Source organism: Octopus bimaculoides, chromosome 28 (assembly GCF_046866305.1).
Source record: "Octopus bimaculoides isolate indiv1 chromosome 28, ASM4686630v1, whole genome shotgun sequence".
NCBI classification, from domain to species: Eukaryota; Metazoa; Mollusca; class Cephalopoda; order Octopoda; family Octopodidae; genus Octopus; species Octopus bimaculoides.
Window position 1 is genome coordinate 7,055,206 of NC_142955.1, and position 16,286 is coordinate 7,071,491.

Below are 16,286 nucleotides of genomic sequence, written 5' to 3' on the forward strand. Positions count from 1 at the left end.
AGGAATATAATATATACATACATACACGCGCGCACACACACACACACTCACCGTCTAAACAATTTCATCGACATTTTTTTAAAGCCACTATGTACATACATACCCAGCTTCATTCGGGATGACATCGACTTTTTATCCCATCTTCCCAAAACCACTGAAACAAATTCAATCCTACTGAGCTTTGATGTAGTAAGCCTATACACAAATATCCCACATGATTTAGGAATAAAGGCGGTGGAATACTGGGTAGACAAACACAGGGAAGCAATTCCCAACAGATTCACGGTGACATTTATACTAGAATCAGTGAGACTTATCCTGGAAAATAATACTTTCTTCTTCAATGGAAAGAACTATATCCAAATTAAAGGCACGGCTATGGGAACGAGGTTTGCTCCAGTTTATGCGAACTCGGTGATGGGTTACTTGGAACAAAAACTCTACCAGGAAATAGAAGAGAGATACAACACCGAATTTAGGAAGTTTATAGAAAAAGCATGGAAGAGATACCTGGACGATTGCTTTATAATCTGGACCAAACCTCAAAGCACTGTGGAAGAATTCAACACCCTCCTGAACAACCTACACCCATCCATCCAATTTGCAAAGGAGATGAGCAGTAGCAAATTACCATTTCTAGATATAATGGTAGTTAAAAGGGACACCGCCATTACCACAGATATATATTACAAACCCACAGACACACACAAATACTTGAACTTTAAATCGTGCCATCCACCCCATACAAAACGCAACATCCCATACTGCCTAGCCAGGAGAATATTTACTATTGTAGAGGATATAGAGACCAGAAATCAGCGCCTGATGGAACTGAAAGAATTTCTGCTAAAGCAAAAGTACCCATCACTACTCATAGAAAATAGTATTCAGCGGGCTTCGAAAATACCCATACAACAACTGAGGACACCACAAAGAAGAGACAAACAGGAAAAGATCATGCCATTTATAGTGACACAAAATCTATGCCACCAGAACATCTTTAATATCGCCAAAGCAAACTTACCGATCCTTGCACAAAGTAAGGAATTGAGAAATATCATTACAGATCAAAATATAACTCTCAGTAAGAGACAACCTAAAAACTTGAAAAAGCTATTAACAAAGGCAAGGTTTGACCTCAGCAACAAAAATCAAGCATTCACTGTATCCAAATGCAATGATAGCCGATGCGGTACATGCCGATCAATTCATACCGGCCCATATATGAACACAAAAACAGGGAAATTATTCACCAATGCGAACATGAACTGCAAAAGTAGAAATCTAATCTACTGCATCAAATGCCCTAATTGTGAAGAACTGTACGTTGGCCAGAAAGGTAATGCACTATCGGAATGCTCACGGGTGCATCAACAACAGATTAAAAACCCAGAAGTCCACCAAATACCACTGAGTAACCATCTGACAACATGTGGTCATCAAACTTTAATTATATTTCTATTCCATAAACTTTACAACCAGAAGGAAATTGAGAGAAAATGCAAAGAAAAGGACTTTATTAGGAAATTCAAACCTACTCTTAAACAATGATTAAATTTATCCTACTTGGGGTTTAAAAATCTTATCCCTATAACTAAAACACAAAAAATCTCTCAAATGTCATCATTTCTAAAAATAGCCAAACACCTATTGGGGTTCAAAAATCTTATCCCTATAACCAAAACACAAAAGATCTATCAAATGTCATCATTTCTAAAAATAAACTTGGCATCAACTCTAAAAATAGCCAAACACATACTGCTGCTGTCCAAAGGAATTGGTATAAAAGACAGAAAACCAGCCAGTCTATTACAGTCTGTTAAAGTCTGTCACACCGGCCATGATGAAATACCACAAGGTATAGAAAATACGTATTCGCCTTTATATATTCATATATTTAATCCTTTATATTGAACACTCAATATTTCATATATTCAATAAGACATATTCCATATATTCAATAAGACATATTCCATATATTCAATAAGACATTCAATACTTCATTTCATTGTACCATCCATCTTTTTTTATATTATATATTATATATTCCATATTCTATATCCCAGATAAATTTTACAAGAATATAAATAAAAAACATAAAAAACAGAGTTGGAACTCTTTTAAATAAAATAATATATTCCATTATACAAGATCATACAAAACCCTTTTTTTTGTATTTATTTTGGAAGCCAGGAAATCAATCATTTTATTCAATAACAAGTACTGGGCTAGAAAAAAATACTAATGATTATTTTTACATAAACATGGGCTCAGCCTATTCAGCCCAGGTTACAGATTTAGTAAGTATATACATACTATACCATTTCCATAATGAATTTCCAGAAAATAAAGGCAGTCTCTATAGAGATGATGCACTATTTTTGATTAATAGTCAATCCAATAGAAAAATAAACCTGTATATGAAAAAATTCCCTTATTTCTTTAAAAGATTTCGTTTATCTATCTCTATCGAAAATGAACATGATTCAGTTAATTATCTGGATGTAAATCTGAACCTTGTTACTGACCTATAGAGTCTGTATCATAAACCCAACTTTCATAGTAACCATCCTAAAGTGATCACCAGAACTTTGGTTAATAACATTTTGAGATGTGTTTATTATTTATCCTCTAATGAGGAAATCTATCCTTAGATATTTTGTGTGTTTGTTTGTAGAATCATTGCAGCAAACTGAATAATATGGTTTATGATCAATAATGGTATATGCCTGGGCAAGGGGGTTACAGGTTTATCGTGGGTAAGATATAGTATGTAAATATAATTAGAGTAATAAAGAGTAAATAAATAGAGATTAGAGAGTAAATTACAATGTATATAAAGTACAATATGAGTGAGGTGAGGAAATAAATTACATTTGTAGGTTGTATATAAAATTAAGAAAACTTATTTATATATGAATACATGCATACATGTTAATGCACAATCATACAATCACCTGTTAATTCAGTATACATATATATATATATATATATATATATATATATAATATATATATATATATATATATATATATATGGGAGAATGTACGAAAAAAACAACAACAGACGAGGACAGGTGGTGTAAACAACAAAAGGATGTATTAGTATGACGCTCGGGAATACGGAAAGTCTTTAACGTTTCGAGTTGCGCTCTTCAACAGAAAGAATACGGATACAAGGAGAAAAACACGGAGAAAAAAAATTGAATAGTGTTCAGTCAACGGTCAATCATAGTAATGGCTATTCATAGTAATGGCTGACCGGAAGTTAGAGATTTTTTTCCACAGGAGAGCTAAGAAAAGGGGGAGAAAGAACGGTGATCGAAGAATGAGGGGCTGTGTGTGTGGGAGATAGAATGCTGGTGATCTTGACGTATGTGTGTGTGAAAATGGGGAGGGGAGAAAGGAGTTGGTCAGTTGTAGTGTGTGCGTGGTATGATGTGAGGGTGTTGGTGTGATGTGATGTGAGGGTGTTGGAAGGTGGGGAAGGCATGGGTGGAGTGTGGGTTAGGCTGAGGGTGGGGGTAGAGGTAGGGGTATGTAGGTAGGGGTGGGGGTGGGGTATGTGGGTAGGAGATGTGGGTAGGGGTGGGTGGTGGGTGTAAGGAATTGGATGGGGTGGAGTGGGAAGGTAGAGTAGGAGTGTGTTGGGATGTGGTGGGATGAGCTTATGAGGGGGTGTTGACGATGAAGGGGGAAGAGGAAGGTGGATGTAAGAGAGGGGGAAGGTGGGTATGGGAGGGGAGAGAAGGAGAGGAAGAGAGGAGAGAGGGTGGGTATAAGAGAGGGAAGGTGGATGTAAGAGAGGGGAAGGTGGGTATGGGAGGGGGAGAAAGAGAGGAAGAGAAAGAGAGTGAGAGAGAAGATAGTGAGAGAGTAAGAGAGTAAGAGTGTAGAGAGTAAGAGTGAGAGAGGGGGGAGTACGAGAGAAGAGAGTGAGAGAGAGTAAGAGAGAGGAGAGAAAGAGTAGGGGTGAAGAGAAGTGGGAGTGAAGAGAAGTAGGAGTGAAGAGAAGTAGGAGTGAAGAGAAGTAGGAGTGAAGAGAAGTAGGAGTGAAGAGAAGTAGGAATGAAGAGAGGTGGGAGTGAAGAGAAGTAGGAGTGAAGAGAGGTGAAGAGACATACAAAGAAGTAGGAGTCGGAGCAGGAGGGGGAGGTGGGGGAGGGGAGAGATGGGTGGTAGGGGGAGAGAGGCAGGAGGAGGGGGTTAGATGAAGAGGGGAGGGGAGTTGAGCCCATGTGGCGCAAAGGAGCGAAGAGAGAAGATTAATCCCTGTTCACGGCGCAAACGGGAGTCCGGATGGCCCCTGTGCATGGACATTCCAAACACGGACAGGTGTTGCTGCAAGGAGTGACCGGCAGAACGGAAGTGGCGTGACACCGGGGTGTCATTGCCAACGTTGATGTCTCGGAGGTGTTCCGCGAATCGGTCGGCCAGGCGGCGCCCCGTTTGTCCGATGTACAGAGAATGGCAGAGAGAGCAGGAGATACAATAGATGATGTTGGTAGAAGTACAGGTGAAGGAGTCGGTGATGCGATAGGGTCGGTGATGGGTGCTGGTGAGGAGGGTAGTGTTGGAGAGGTAAGGGCAAGTGCGGCAGCGTGGGCGGGAGCAAGGGAACGAGCCAGGTTGGGAGGTTGGGTTGGGGAAGAAGCTGTGGACCAAGAGGTCCCGTAGGTTATGGGCTCATTTGAAGGAGGGGAGGGGTCGATTAGGGAAGATGTGGGAGGTGGAGGGGTTGGACTGGAGGCACCGGAAAGCTCGGAGAATGGAGTGTTGGAGGGGTAGGGTGGTGGGATGGTAGGTGAGAGGAAAAGGGAGGCGGGAAGTGGCAGGGCGGGTTCGGGGGGATAGAGCAGATGCACGGTCCACAGAACGTGCTCTGGCAAGGGCGGTGTGGATGGTGGTGGGTGGATATCCACACAGGCTAAAGTGGCGAGCCATGAGTTGAGACTGAGTCTCAAAGTCATGGCTGTCGCTACAAAGTCTGCGTAGACGGAGGAATTGGGAATAGGGGATGGAATGTTTTGTGTGTCTAGGGTGGGAGGAGGAGAAGTTGAGATAAGAGTGTGAGTCTGTGTGTTTGTAGTGGATGGAGGTGCTAAGGGTGGAGTGAAGGATGCTGACCGAAATGTCGAGAAAGGGGACAGAGGTGTCAGAGATAGTACAGGAGAAGTGGAGGGCAGGATGGAAAGATTGAACGAAAGAGAGGAACGAGTCAAGATGTTCGCGGGAGAGTGAGGTGGCACCGATACAGTCGTCGATATACCGACCGTATAGTTTGGGAGTAGGACCAGTGAAACTGGAGAATATTTGGGCCTCAACATAACCAACGAACAGGTTCGCGTAGTTGGGGCCCATTCTCGTCAGGGACATTCAGAATTAGTTACATGCATTTAAATGTATACACATAATATACCATTGCACATATGTATATTTATACTTATGTACACACACACATGCATTACACCTATATTTAGTATCATTTTATACCAATCAACCTAAATAACTAACCTATTGTACACACCATGAGTAACCTTCTACCAATATTTGAGCATACACAATTGTTAACTTTTATATGTATTTGACTTTTGTTCTAACTTTTTGAATAGACACACTTGGTAACACCTACATCAGTTTGACTATTATTCACATAACAATTATAGATGTGATTTTTTCAAACTTCTTCTAAATGATATTTGGATTTGCTTGTCATATATGAAGAGTTACTTTGGATGTGTTTTCTCCTTGCATTTATTTGTGTCTGATTGTTGGATATTGTTAACCAAATTCATTCAAAACTGAGTGCTTTATTGATATCTGCCTGGATTTTTTAATCCCCTTTTTTTTGTTATACACACACACACACATACAAAGATATGCAAAAGGTATGTGAAACCAAGCTTGAGGGTAAGAGTAATCGATGATGAGAGCAAATGAACTGATGATGTTTACCTGACAGTGTGGTTTGTTGACATTTCATCCCACGGCCGAGGTGAACAGTTCTGGTGAGTGTTAATACCACAACTGCGGTCCAGTTTCTGCAGTAATTGCTTAGCCATACTCACTGCTGTCTGTCGGGCTTGGTATGCCTTCTGAAGCAGTTGTGCAGCATGTTGTTGCTCTTTCTCTGATGCCGGTTCACCTGCTGTGAAAGTGTGGAAGAAATGTACAAAACAGAAGATAGTCAAAGAGAAAGAAAGATGGAGAGAGGAAAGATGCCTCCATGTATCAGCGATGGTCATATTTGTCTAACAAGTTTACACCCTTCATATACATATATATATTTTATATACATACATACATATATTCATACACAGAAATGCTAGTTGGCATGAGGTGGATTGAAACATGCACATTTTCTTAAAGTGGATGCCCTTCCAATTGCAAACCCTTACCTGTTTTCCAAGTAAGGTATTTACTTTTCATTCCAGTGGTCTGCACACTTTGAGAATTGAAATTACAAGCCGTCTGCTTATCAGAAAATGTAAGCAAATATCTTTTTCTTACATGTGTGTGTGTGTTTGTGTCTGACAGACTTCTTAGTTTCCACTCAAAAGGTATTAGCCCATGTCTATAGAAGATGATACTTGTTCAAGCTATCATGTAATGAAGCTAAACCCTGGCTAGAACTTACAGTAGAGGGAGACTCAGGAAGACATGGGATGAAATGGTGAAGGCTGACCTTAGAAACCGACAGAGGAGATGGCAAAGTACTGGATTCTCAGGTGATATGATGTTCTTGAGAAGACCTGCTCCCCTCAGCAAAACTGAGTTCTGGAAATGCTATGTTTCATGCTTTCTATCCATTTTAATAACAATAATGGTGACATGAGTAGTAATGGCATGGCTCCAAAAAATGCAACTCTCAGGACCGAAGTAATTGTCCACTTAGAGGGGCCTTCCTGACTAACAATATTGTTTATAGATGTTATATAAAAACCTGTGCTAACACTTTTACCTACATAGATGTGTCTTCATGTGACTTCAAATTGAGATTGTGTAATCACCTCTTGTCCTTTAGACACCATCATAAAGCTAACAAACATCCCTTACAGAAAAGATGTGGGAACTAAAGGACAATAATACTCAATTTGAGATTGCCTGGAGTATAGTTAGGAGAGCCTTACCATATTCAAATGTCAGGTACAGCTGCAGAATAAGCTGCATTGAACTGTATGAAACATTAAAATATCAAGATAACCTACTTAATAGAAAAACCAAACTGAGGCTTAACTGTTTGCATCATACTAGAAGAGCATTAGCATACCTTAAACCTGTTACATAATGTCTACTGATCCCCAAATATATTTTTCTCATGGAAATTTAGGTAGTTAGTTGTTTATTCCCCACTGTGTTTAGCTCCTATATTGGCTGTTAATATACGTACATTAGGAACATATTGTAATATGTACTGTTTGTACAAATGTATTGCATAATCATCATCATCCCGTGTTTTAAATCCAGGTTTTGTCCCCATTAACGGGGGTGGCTGAATCTACTTCAATGCCATAGCAACTGCCCTCACACTTTCTTGCCTTTTCTTTATTCTTGATCTACATAATTCTCCTCCTGGTTATTGTGTGTGTGTGTGTATGTATATGTGAATGAATACATGTATATGTGTTTCTCTGCGTGTATATATATGTAAGGTACTGTTTATGTGTGTATATGTTTAAGTGTGTACATGTTTATGTGTGTATATGTATGTGTGTACATCTCTCTATGTATGTATTTATGTATGGGTATATGTATGTGTGTGTGGGGGATGTGTGTTAGTGTTTGCATGTGTGTGTTTATAATTAAACACTCCCTATTTAAACAGTGAATAACAAACTCTAAAATATGCCTTCTTTTGCTGTTGGACAACTCTCATCTTTCTCTCAACCCACTCCTCTCTCTCCTATTCACTGTACTATGCTGCATGTGTAACTAGGTACAGCATTGGGTATGTCCAACCTTCTCATCTCTGATGGACTCTCATTCTATCTCTGTTCACCTTCTCTCTCATTCAGTGCACCATGGTGTTTGTGGGACAACAGACGGCACTGGACTCATCTGTATTCAATCTACCCCTACCACCATCCTTATTACAACATTCTCTCTTTCTTATCATGACATTGGTGTATGAAAGACTACATTAGATATGTTTGTATCCAATATATCCAATACAACCCACCTTCATCTTTCCTGTGACACCAGCCATCTTTCCCTTTTCTCAAGGCCACTGCTATCAAAATACATCAATTTCTCTTACCATCTTTATTATAATCCATCACTTGATCTCTCTCTCTCTCTCACCATCAGTTAAACACCTGCCAACCCTTTTCATAACAATTATACTTCTCCCCCTAATTACTCCATCATAATCTCACTCTTTTTATATAAACCACACCAGTTCTTCTGTCATCACTCTTACTGCTGTTCACCCTCTCGAATATGTTGCTTTCAATGAACAGATATATGTAGAGTAATGCAGATTCTTTGGCCCTACTGAGTGTATAGGAACTTTACTGATGTTGGGGCCAGAGTGAAATGTAGCCTGTACTCTTTTAAGAGGATAGCAAAAGAGCAGAAGCAACATGATGTCATAGTGAATGAGAGTTTCTTTAATTTTAAGCACCGAATTCTCAAGTGTTAGTACTATTATAACTTGCATACATACAGTACAGTATGTAAATTCATTTGTGATTGTCAGGAAATTCAGCTGTAGAAACCAAGCCAAAAATGAAAACTATGAGTTAGATGTAAGTCCTCCAGTTGATGTGTTCTATATGTGTGCGAGTGTGTATGTGTGTGTACATACATGTGCATGTGTTATACAGTATGTTTGGAAAGTTACTGTGCACTTTTCTGATTGTATTTTGTATTTTTGTATTTCAGATTTTGATTCCCAAAAGGTGTTAAGAACTGAAGAACTTTCGTCCCATGTTTCATGCATGCGTAGAATTAGGCATTATCTCTCTCTTTCAATTTCTGATTATAATGTACGGAGACCTCATGGTGTCAGCAAGTAACAACTTCCACTAATTAATTGGAATTAAGAAAGGTATGCAAAAATAACTTCCTATGGCATGCACACACACACACACACACACACAGTTACAACCCCCCCCCCCCCCCCATTTCTTTCTTCAATTTGCTAACATTCCTATGTTTTCCATACAGGACATTTGCATTTTGCCCCAAAGCTGATGGGTGGCTGAGTATTTCTTTCAGAGAAATTAAACTTTCAAAAACAAATTATATTTCCCACATTTGTAATCTCTATTTTTCCACGTAGATAACAAACAGAATTCGAAAAACAGTAAAAAATTAGGAAATTTTGGTGGAGAGGGGGAAATTAGAATTTTGAAAATGTGATTTCTGGCCAAAATCATATTAACCCCTTTGGTGGAACTGGAGGACAGTCAACTTCCCACCCCCAAACTGATCATTCTGATTTTCTTTTTACCTTTTTTTTTTACCGAATTCCTATGCTTTTGATGATGGAGATACTGAATCTGCAAAAAACCACTCTTTCAAATTCTTTAATTCTTACCCCACCCAAATTTTTAATTTTTAACTTTGTTTTCGAAATCTATTTTTTCAATCTACATGGAAAAATACGGAGATTAAGAATATGATGGTGGGGAACAATTCTAATTTCAAATATTTTATGAAAAACTCCAGACTTGATCCATACCCTATCCCAATGTCTAAAAGTGAAAATGAACGGCTGTTTTGTCCATTTCCGCACACGTAGATTTATAGTGAAAGAGCAAAAGGACCATGGTAGGTGAATCCCTCACCACGAAACTCGATATGCTAAAAATAACAGTTAAATGTCCGGAGAATTTTTGTGGTTCATTTACGGAAATGAACTTGTGCAATGTTACACCTCTGAATTTTTTTTAATTGTGATAATGAATCAAGGGGTTTAATATCCCTTGCATTTTCTCTCTTTCTCAATATTCAATTAAAAGAGAAAATATGTTGTTACCAACAACATTAAAACTTTAGTAATTTGATCGATGTGTCATTGAACCAGGATTTTAATTTCATTTGATACACACTTTGCTATCATTTATATGGAGAATTGCAAGCATGGCATATAAAGACAAGTTATTTTAATAGAAATTTTATGACTACATTTCCGTAAATGTTTTTCTTGCACCCCCCCCCCCCCCCCCACCCACATGTACATATACGCACGCGAATACACACGGATTAAGTCCCATTTTGGAAGCATGTTAAAGTTTTTATTATTTCAGAATGAAGAACACAAATATAGGTGCTGAGCCAGTGACTAAACTTGGAGTATTTTGTTGGGATTAATCCAATGAATTGACAGCAAAATAATTGCTTCCATTAGAAACATTTACCTTTCAAGCAAAAACTCAAAACCATATATGACAGGTATGTCAAATATATTTTGTATATCGAGTTTTGTGGTGAGGGCTTCACATGCTGTAGTCCATTTGCTCTTTCACTATAAATCTACGCATGCGGAATTGGACAAAACAGTCGTTCATTTTCACTTTAAGACAACAGGATGGGGTGTGGATCAAGTTTGGAGTTTTTCACACTGGACATGATGGATATCCAACATACAAACGATGCAAACTGGGAGACGGTGGATTCCATTTCATTCTTCGACCACAAGAAAGTCCAGTTGTTGTAGACAACAGATGGATCATTCCATATAGTCTTCTATTGCTACGAGATTTTAAGGCACACGTTGATGTGGAATTTTGCAATTCTGTTCTCTCCATCAAGTATGCATGCAAATATATAAACAAAGGGTCTGACATGGCTGTCTTTGGCCTTTCAGATGTGATGACTTTCACAGCATTCTTTGACCTGTGTAGATGTGATGCATTTGCTGTGACTATCTTCTACTCAGACGTACTGAAGTATTACGCCTGGAATAACCATGTTAAGAAGTGGAAGAGGAGAAAGCTTGGTGTAACCATCGAAGAGTAGCCACACATAAAAAAAAGTAATGCTCCAGGTCGAGTTTATATAGTCCACCCCAAAAACTTTGAATGCTACTGTCTCCGGATGCTCCTCCACAAAGTTGCTGGACCAATGTCATTCAAAGACCTTAAAATGATAAACTCCTTGATTTGCGAAACATTTCAACAAGCCTGCCAACTACAAGGTCTTCTCAAAGATGGCAGTCACTAGAGTTTAGCACTTTCTGACGTAGCAACCGCATGCACAGCTTACCAACTAAGATGATTCTTTGCCATCATGTTGTGCCATTGCGATTTACTGAATCCACTACAACTTTGGGAAAGCCACAAAGACAGCTTATCTGATGACATCCTTCATGGAGCTGGACGGTTGCATGGGCTAAGTATCTCCTACTTGGAGGTTATATACACCGAAGCATTATTGCATTTAGAAGACATGCTTAATTCCATTGGGGCCAAAAGCTTATCCAACTACGGCATTCCAACACCTTCAGCTGAACATCACGGCCTTTCAAGAGAAGTCATTCGAGAAAGAGCATACAACTTGGATGCCCTGAAAAGGCAACTTGATGAAAGTAAACCATTATTGCAAGCTGAGCAAAGGTCTGTTTACAATGAAATAGTAGTGTCTACATTGCAAGGAGAAGGACATCTTTTCTTCACTGATGCACCAGGAGGAATGGGGAAAATGTTTCTACTTAACCTACTTGTGGCAAAAATAAGGTTGATGGGAAACATAGTGATTGCTGTCACATCATCAGGGATAGCGGCAACTTTGTTAACAGGTGGACGAACAGCTCACTCAATGTTCAAATTACCTTTCAATTTGACTTCAACGGATGCCCAAATGTGCAGTATTTCAAAATGATCACTGACAGTGGAAGTTCTGCTAACAAACTACACTTATTGTCTGGGATGAATGCATGATGGAACTCCATGGTGCACTAGAAGCCCTAGATAGGCCAGTAAGGGATATTAGAAACAGTACTGCCATTATGGGGGCTTAAATGTTGTACTTGTAGGGGATTTCCATCAAATATTACCAGTCATACCACGGGGTGCATGAGCTGATGAGATCTATGCATGTCTAAAGTCTTAAGCAAGAATATGCGAGATCATCTCTACAACGACCCCTTAGCAGAGGAATTCTCTGATCAACTTCTACAAATTGGAAATGGCACCTTACTTTTGAATGTAGCATGTACTGTAATGTGGGCACATGGTGCCTATATTGGCTGAGCTTAAAGAAAAGGTATTTCCCACATTGCAAGACAATTTCAAAAACATAGCATGGTTTGCAGAGAGAGCTATTTTAGCACCTCGGAATGAAAGCGTTGATAAAGTAAACCATGAACTCCTCCACATTCTAACTGGACATGCTTCAACGTTTGTCTCCATTGATACTAATAACGAACATGCCGCTGTGGAGAATCCAGTTGAATTTCTCAACTCTCTACAACCCACAGGACTGCCACCACATACGTTGTTCCTAAAGAAAGGTGCATCTATCATGCACTTGAGGAATTTGGAACCATCATGACTTTGCAATGGTACAAGATTGATTATAACTACAATGACAAGTCATGTCCTAGAAGCAACCATTATTGCTGGTTGCCATGAAGGAGAGCTTGCATACATTCCATGCATGCCCCTTATTCCCTCAAATATGCCATTTCATTTCAAGCGCCTCCAGTTCCCAGTGCAATTGTGCTTTGCTATGATGATCAACAAAGTTCAGGGTCAAACTTTAAAAATTGTGGGCCTCAATTTACATCTACGCTGCTTTTTTTCATGGACAACTGTATGTCGCATGCTCTTGAGTTAGCAATGCAGATGACTTGTATATTTATTCTACCAACACTGGGCTTACGCAAAACATAGTTTACCCAGAAGCATTGTCGGCTTCACTTAACATATATTGAAGTGTGCAGTCTGCCCAAACATTAGAGATGATGCTTTTCACAATGAAGCAGCTTTCTTTCCATGTACCTTACTTTCTGCAATATGGATACCTCTACTTTCTCATTCGTTATCCAATTCTTTACATCCATAAGTCTAGGTCATTTGGGGTGCATTTTTAGGATTTCAAAGTCTCTCTAAATGAATTAAGTCTCTCTAAATGTATTAAGTCTCTCTAAATGTATTAAGTCTCTCTAAATGCATTAAGTCTCTCTAAATGTATTAAGTCTCTCTGCTTAAGTCTCTCTGAGAGATTTAGAAATGTATTATTTCTAATTTTTGTAATCAGTGAATGTGTTTCACTGAAATAGTATATGTTTGCGAAGGTTTGACAGACCTTTTCAACCAGCTGGTCATGCTACTTCAGGCTGATGACAAGCAAAGACTCAGAAACATGTCCCTGAATGCAGGCTAGGCTGTGTGGAGGAGTTTGTCTCTCCCTCGCAAACATAAGGACACAGGAAATGTGTCAACGCCGACAGGAAGCGGTCCAGCTTCCTAGAGCTAAATAGCAGTAGTATATTCCCGTATATTCCCTTATTGGGACTGTCACGTTAAGTTGGCAGTATACAACTACTTTATCACATCACTACTGCGTAAGTCTCTCTAAGAGATTTAGAAATGTATTATTTCTAATATATATATATATATATATATATATATATATATATATATATATATATATATATATATATATATATGATATATGTATATATATATATATATATATATATATATATATATATATATATATATATGTATATGTATATATATATATATATATATATATATATATATATATATATAATATATATATGCACATGTATATATATATATATATGCACATGTATATATATATATATATATGCACATGTATATATATATATATATATATATATGCTATATATTGCACCTTTAATAATCTTGTAAAGTTACCTATCCACTCAACCTATCCTATCCTTGGTTACACTTCACTTACATGCACTTCCCTGTAACATAAGTGTGACCCCCATCACATCTTTACTGTTTTGATCCTCTTTTTCTCTCTCTTACACCCTCCAACTGAGGCGGCCATGTATCTCCTTTATTGCAAGACAGCTATTTCTTTCTCTAGGTTCATACTTTAACTTTTCCTCACTTGGAACAAAGCCACCTCCTTCAATACCCCTTTGTTGAGGAATCCTCTCTTATAAGCTATTGGTTGCCCTCACTGCTACTGTAGACATTCACACTCTTTAAAGTGGTTGGTGTTAGGAAGTGTATCCAGCCATAGAAACCATGCGAAAACAGACAGTAGAGCTTGGTGCAGTCTTCTGATCTGCTGGTGCCTGTCAAACTGTCCAACATATGTCAGCGTGGGAAACAGATGTTAAATAATGATGATGATGTTAATGATAGTGATTATATATCTTTTATGTTTTGTCTTTTACTTGTTGTAGTCATTAGACTGTGGCCATGGTGGGTCACTGCTTTGAAGAATTTTTAGTCAAATGAATTGAACCCCAGTACTAATTTTTTTGCCAAGCCTGGTGCTTATTCTATTGGAATCTTTTGTTGAATCACTAAGTTACAGGGATGTAAACATACCAACACCGGTTGTCAAGTGGTGGTAGGGGACAAACACAAAGATACACACACACACGCACACACAACAGGCTTCTTCCAGTTTCTATCTACCAAATCCATTCATAAGGCCTGAGGCTATAGTAGAAGACACTTGCCAAAAGTGCCATGCTGTGGGACTGAACCCGGAACAATGTGGTTATGAAGCAAGAGTCTTACCACAAGCCATGCCTGAACCACATATATATATATATGTAAACCTTAAAGTAGTCATACAAACAGATCAAAACTATTTCTTCATGGACTGAAAAAATCATGAACAGCTTTAATAGATTGTTAACCCTTGTTGTAGTCATCATAACTGTCTACATTACATGATCAATCCCAGAGAACCCCCCACATATCATTTGAATATACAACTGCTGGAGCAGGACTGACCTGGGTTTAAACAACAGCCACAATAGCAGAATCAACAGAACAAAACTTACCAAAACCACTAAGACCACTGGCGTGAAAGTTAGCCAGATTGAAACCATGTTCACTCTCCATAACAGCACACAACACCTCACATGCCTCAATTGCCTGATCAGAGTAGTTGATGGCCAGCTGGAGTGCTGTGTTGTTTGATTCATACTTGCCAATGAGCACACTTAGTCGGTCGGTAAGGGTCTTGCTTTCCTCCAGGTTTAATGCCAACAGTCCATACTGAGATCTCCAGTGATCAATTTTGCTATTCAGGCGTTCAAATTCAATCTCAAATTCACGTATCTTGCTTTCGGAGATCTCATTCCCACATTTGTAGACTGTCTGCACTATTTCCTGCATACTGGAACATTCCTGTAGACTTTGCACTAGGTGCTCTGCCACTTTGGCATTTGGTAGCTGCTGCAACAGAAGAATTAAAAGAATTCTTTTTAATTTTAAGTCATTCAGGTAACATTTCGATGTAATTTTCCTTTCTAAAAAGAAAAGCAAAAACATTTCAATTTAAATATTTAAAGAATATATATATTGAATATAACTAATTAGAATGTTAATGTCTTGCAAGCAGTGTTCTTCATTTCCAATCTTCTGTGGAAACATGTCTGGTCATAGGAAACATTACTTTGCTTGGAAACAGGTGAGATCAGCTGTGGGGATATGTGCCATTGCAGTGTGTTGCTACATTCACAATTTGTTGGTGTAGCCTGGGTCCTGACTGGTGACTGACCTGTTGAGCAGAGTCCAAGTCAGTCCCCATCTCCATGATACATCTCATCATCTACCATGACCCTGTGGCTGTCAACTGAGCTGGATCCTCAGTGAAGAGAATATGGTAAGCAGCGTCTAACTTGGAAAATCAAACAACATGTCCAAGCAGTCTGAGCTGGTGCTGCTGAATCATACAAGTAACTGGATGCATCACAGTTTCTGAGTAGACTTGTTGGCTGGATATGAAATCTGACCAATGGTAACCCATAATTATATGAAGTGTCCTGGTACCAAAGGAGTTCAGGAGAAACCCAAGAGTCCTCAAACAGTATCCAAATCTCACAACTATAGAGCAGGACAGGGAGGACTAGAGATCTAAAGACCTGAAACTTTGTCCTCCTGCACAGATATTGGCAGTGTCAAACATCCTTGTCCAATGACTCCACAGCTGTACTGGCTTGTCCAAGTTTTTTAAGGACTTCAGATTCATAACTAAAGCTGATATGAATCTCACTGCCAAGATCAGAATAAGTGAACTGGTCAACAACTTCAAGAATTTCACCGACAACATAGACGAGGTGGAGTCCTCCAAGAAGCCAAAGAAGGACTGGATTTC

General features: G+C 38.8%; 1 protein-coding gene across 9 annotated transcripts in view; it reads right to left on the bottom strand.

Annotated features, from left to right (window-relative positions):
- The window catches only part of LOC106870703 (colorectal mutant cancer protein), a 542,202-nt gene that overhangs the window by 51,723 nt on the left and 474,193 nt on the right, over positions 1–16,286 (bottom strand). For 7 of the 9 annotated variants that reach the window (XM_089343928.1, XM_089343920.1, XM_089343923.1 and 4 more), the window contains 2 exons: positions 14,968–15,364; positions 5,955–6,147 (listed from right to left, as the gene is read on the bottom strand). In XM_089343928.1, the coding sequence (XP_089200054.1) occupies positions 5,955–6,147; positions 14,968–15,364 (590 nt within the window). The remainder of the gene's footprint in view (positions 1–5,954; positions 6,148–14,967; positions 15,365–16,286) is intronic. The other 2 variants (XM_089343921.1, XM_089343924.1) reach the window with 1 other exon arrangement.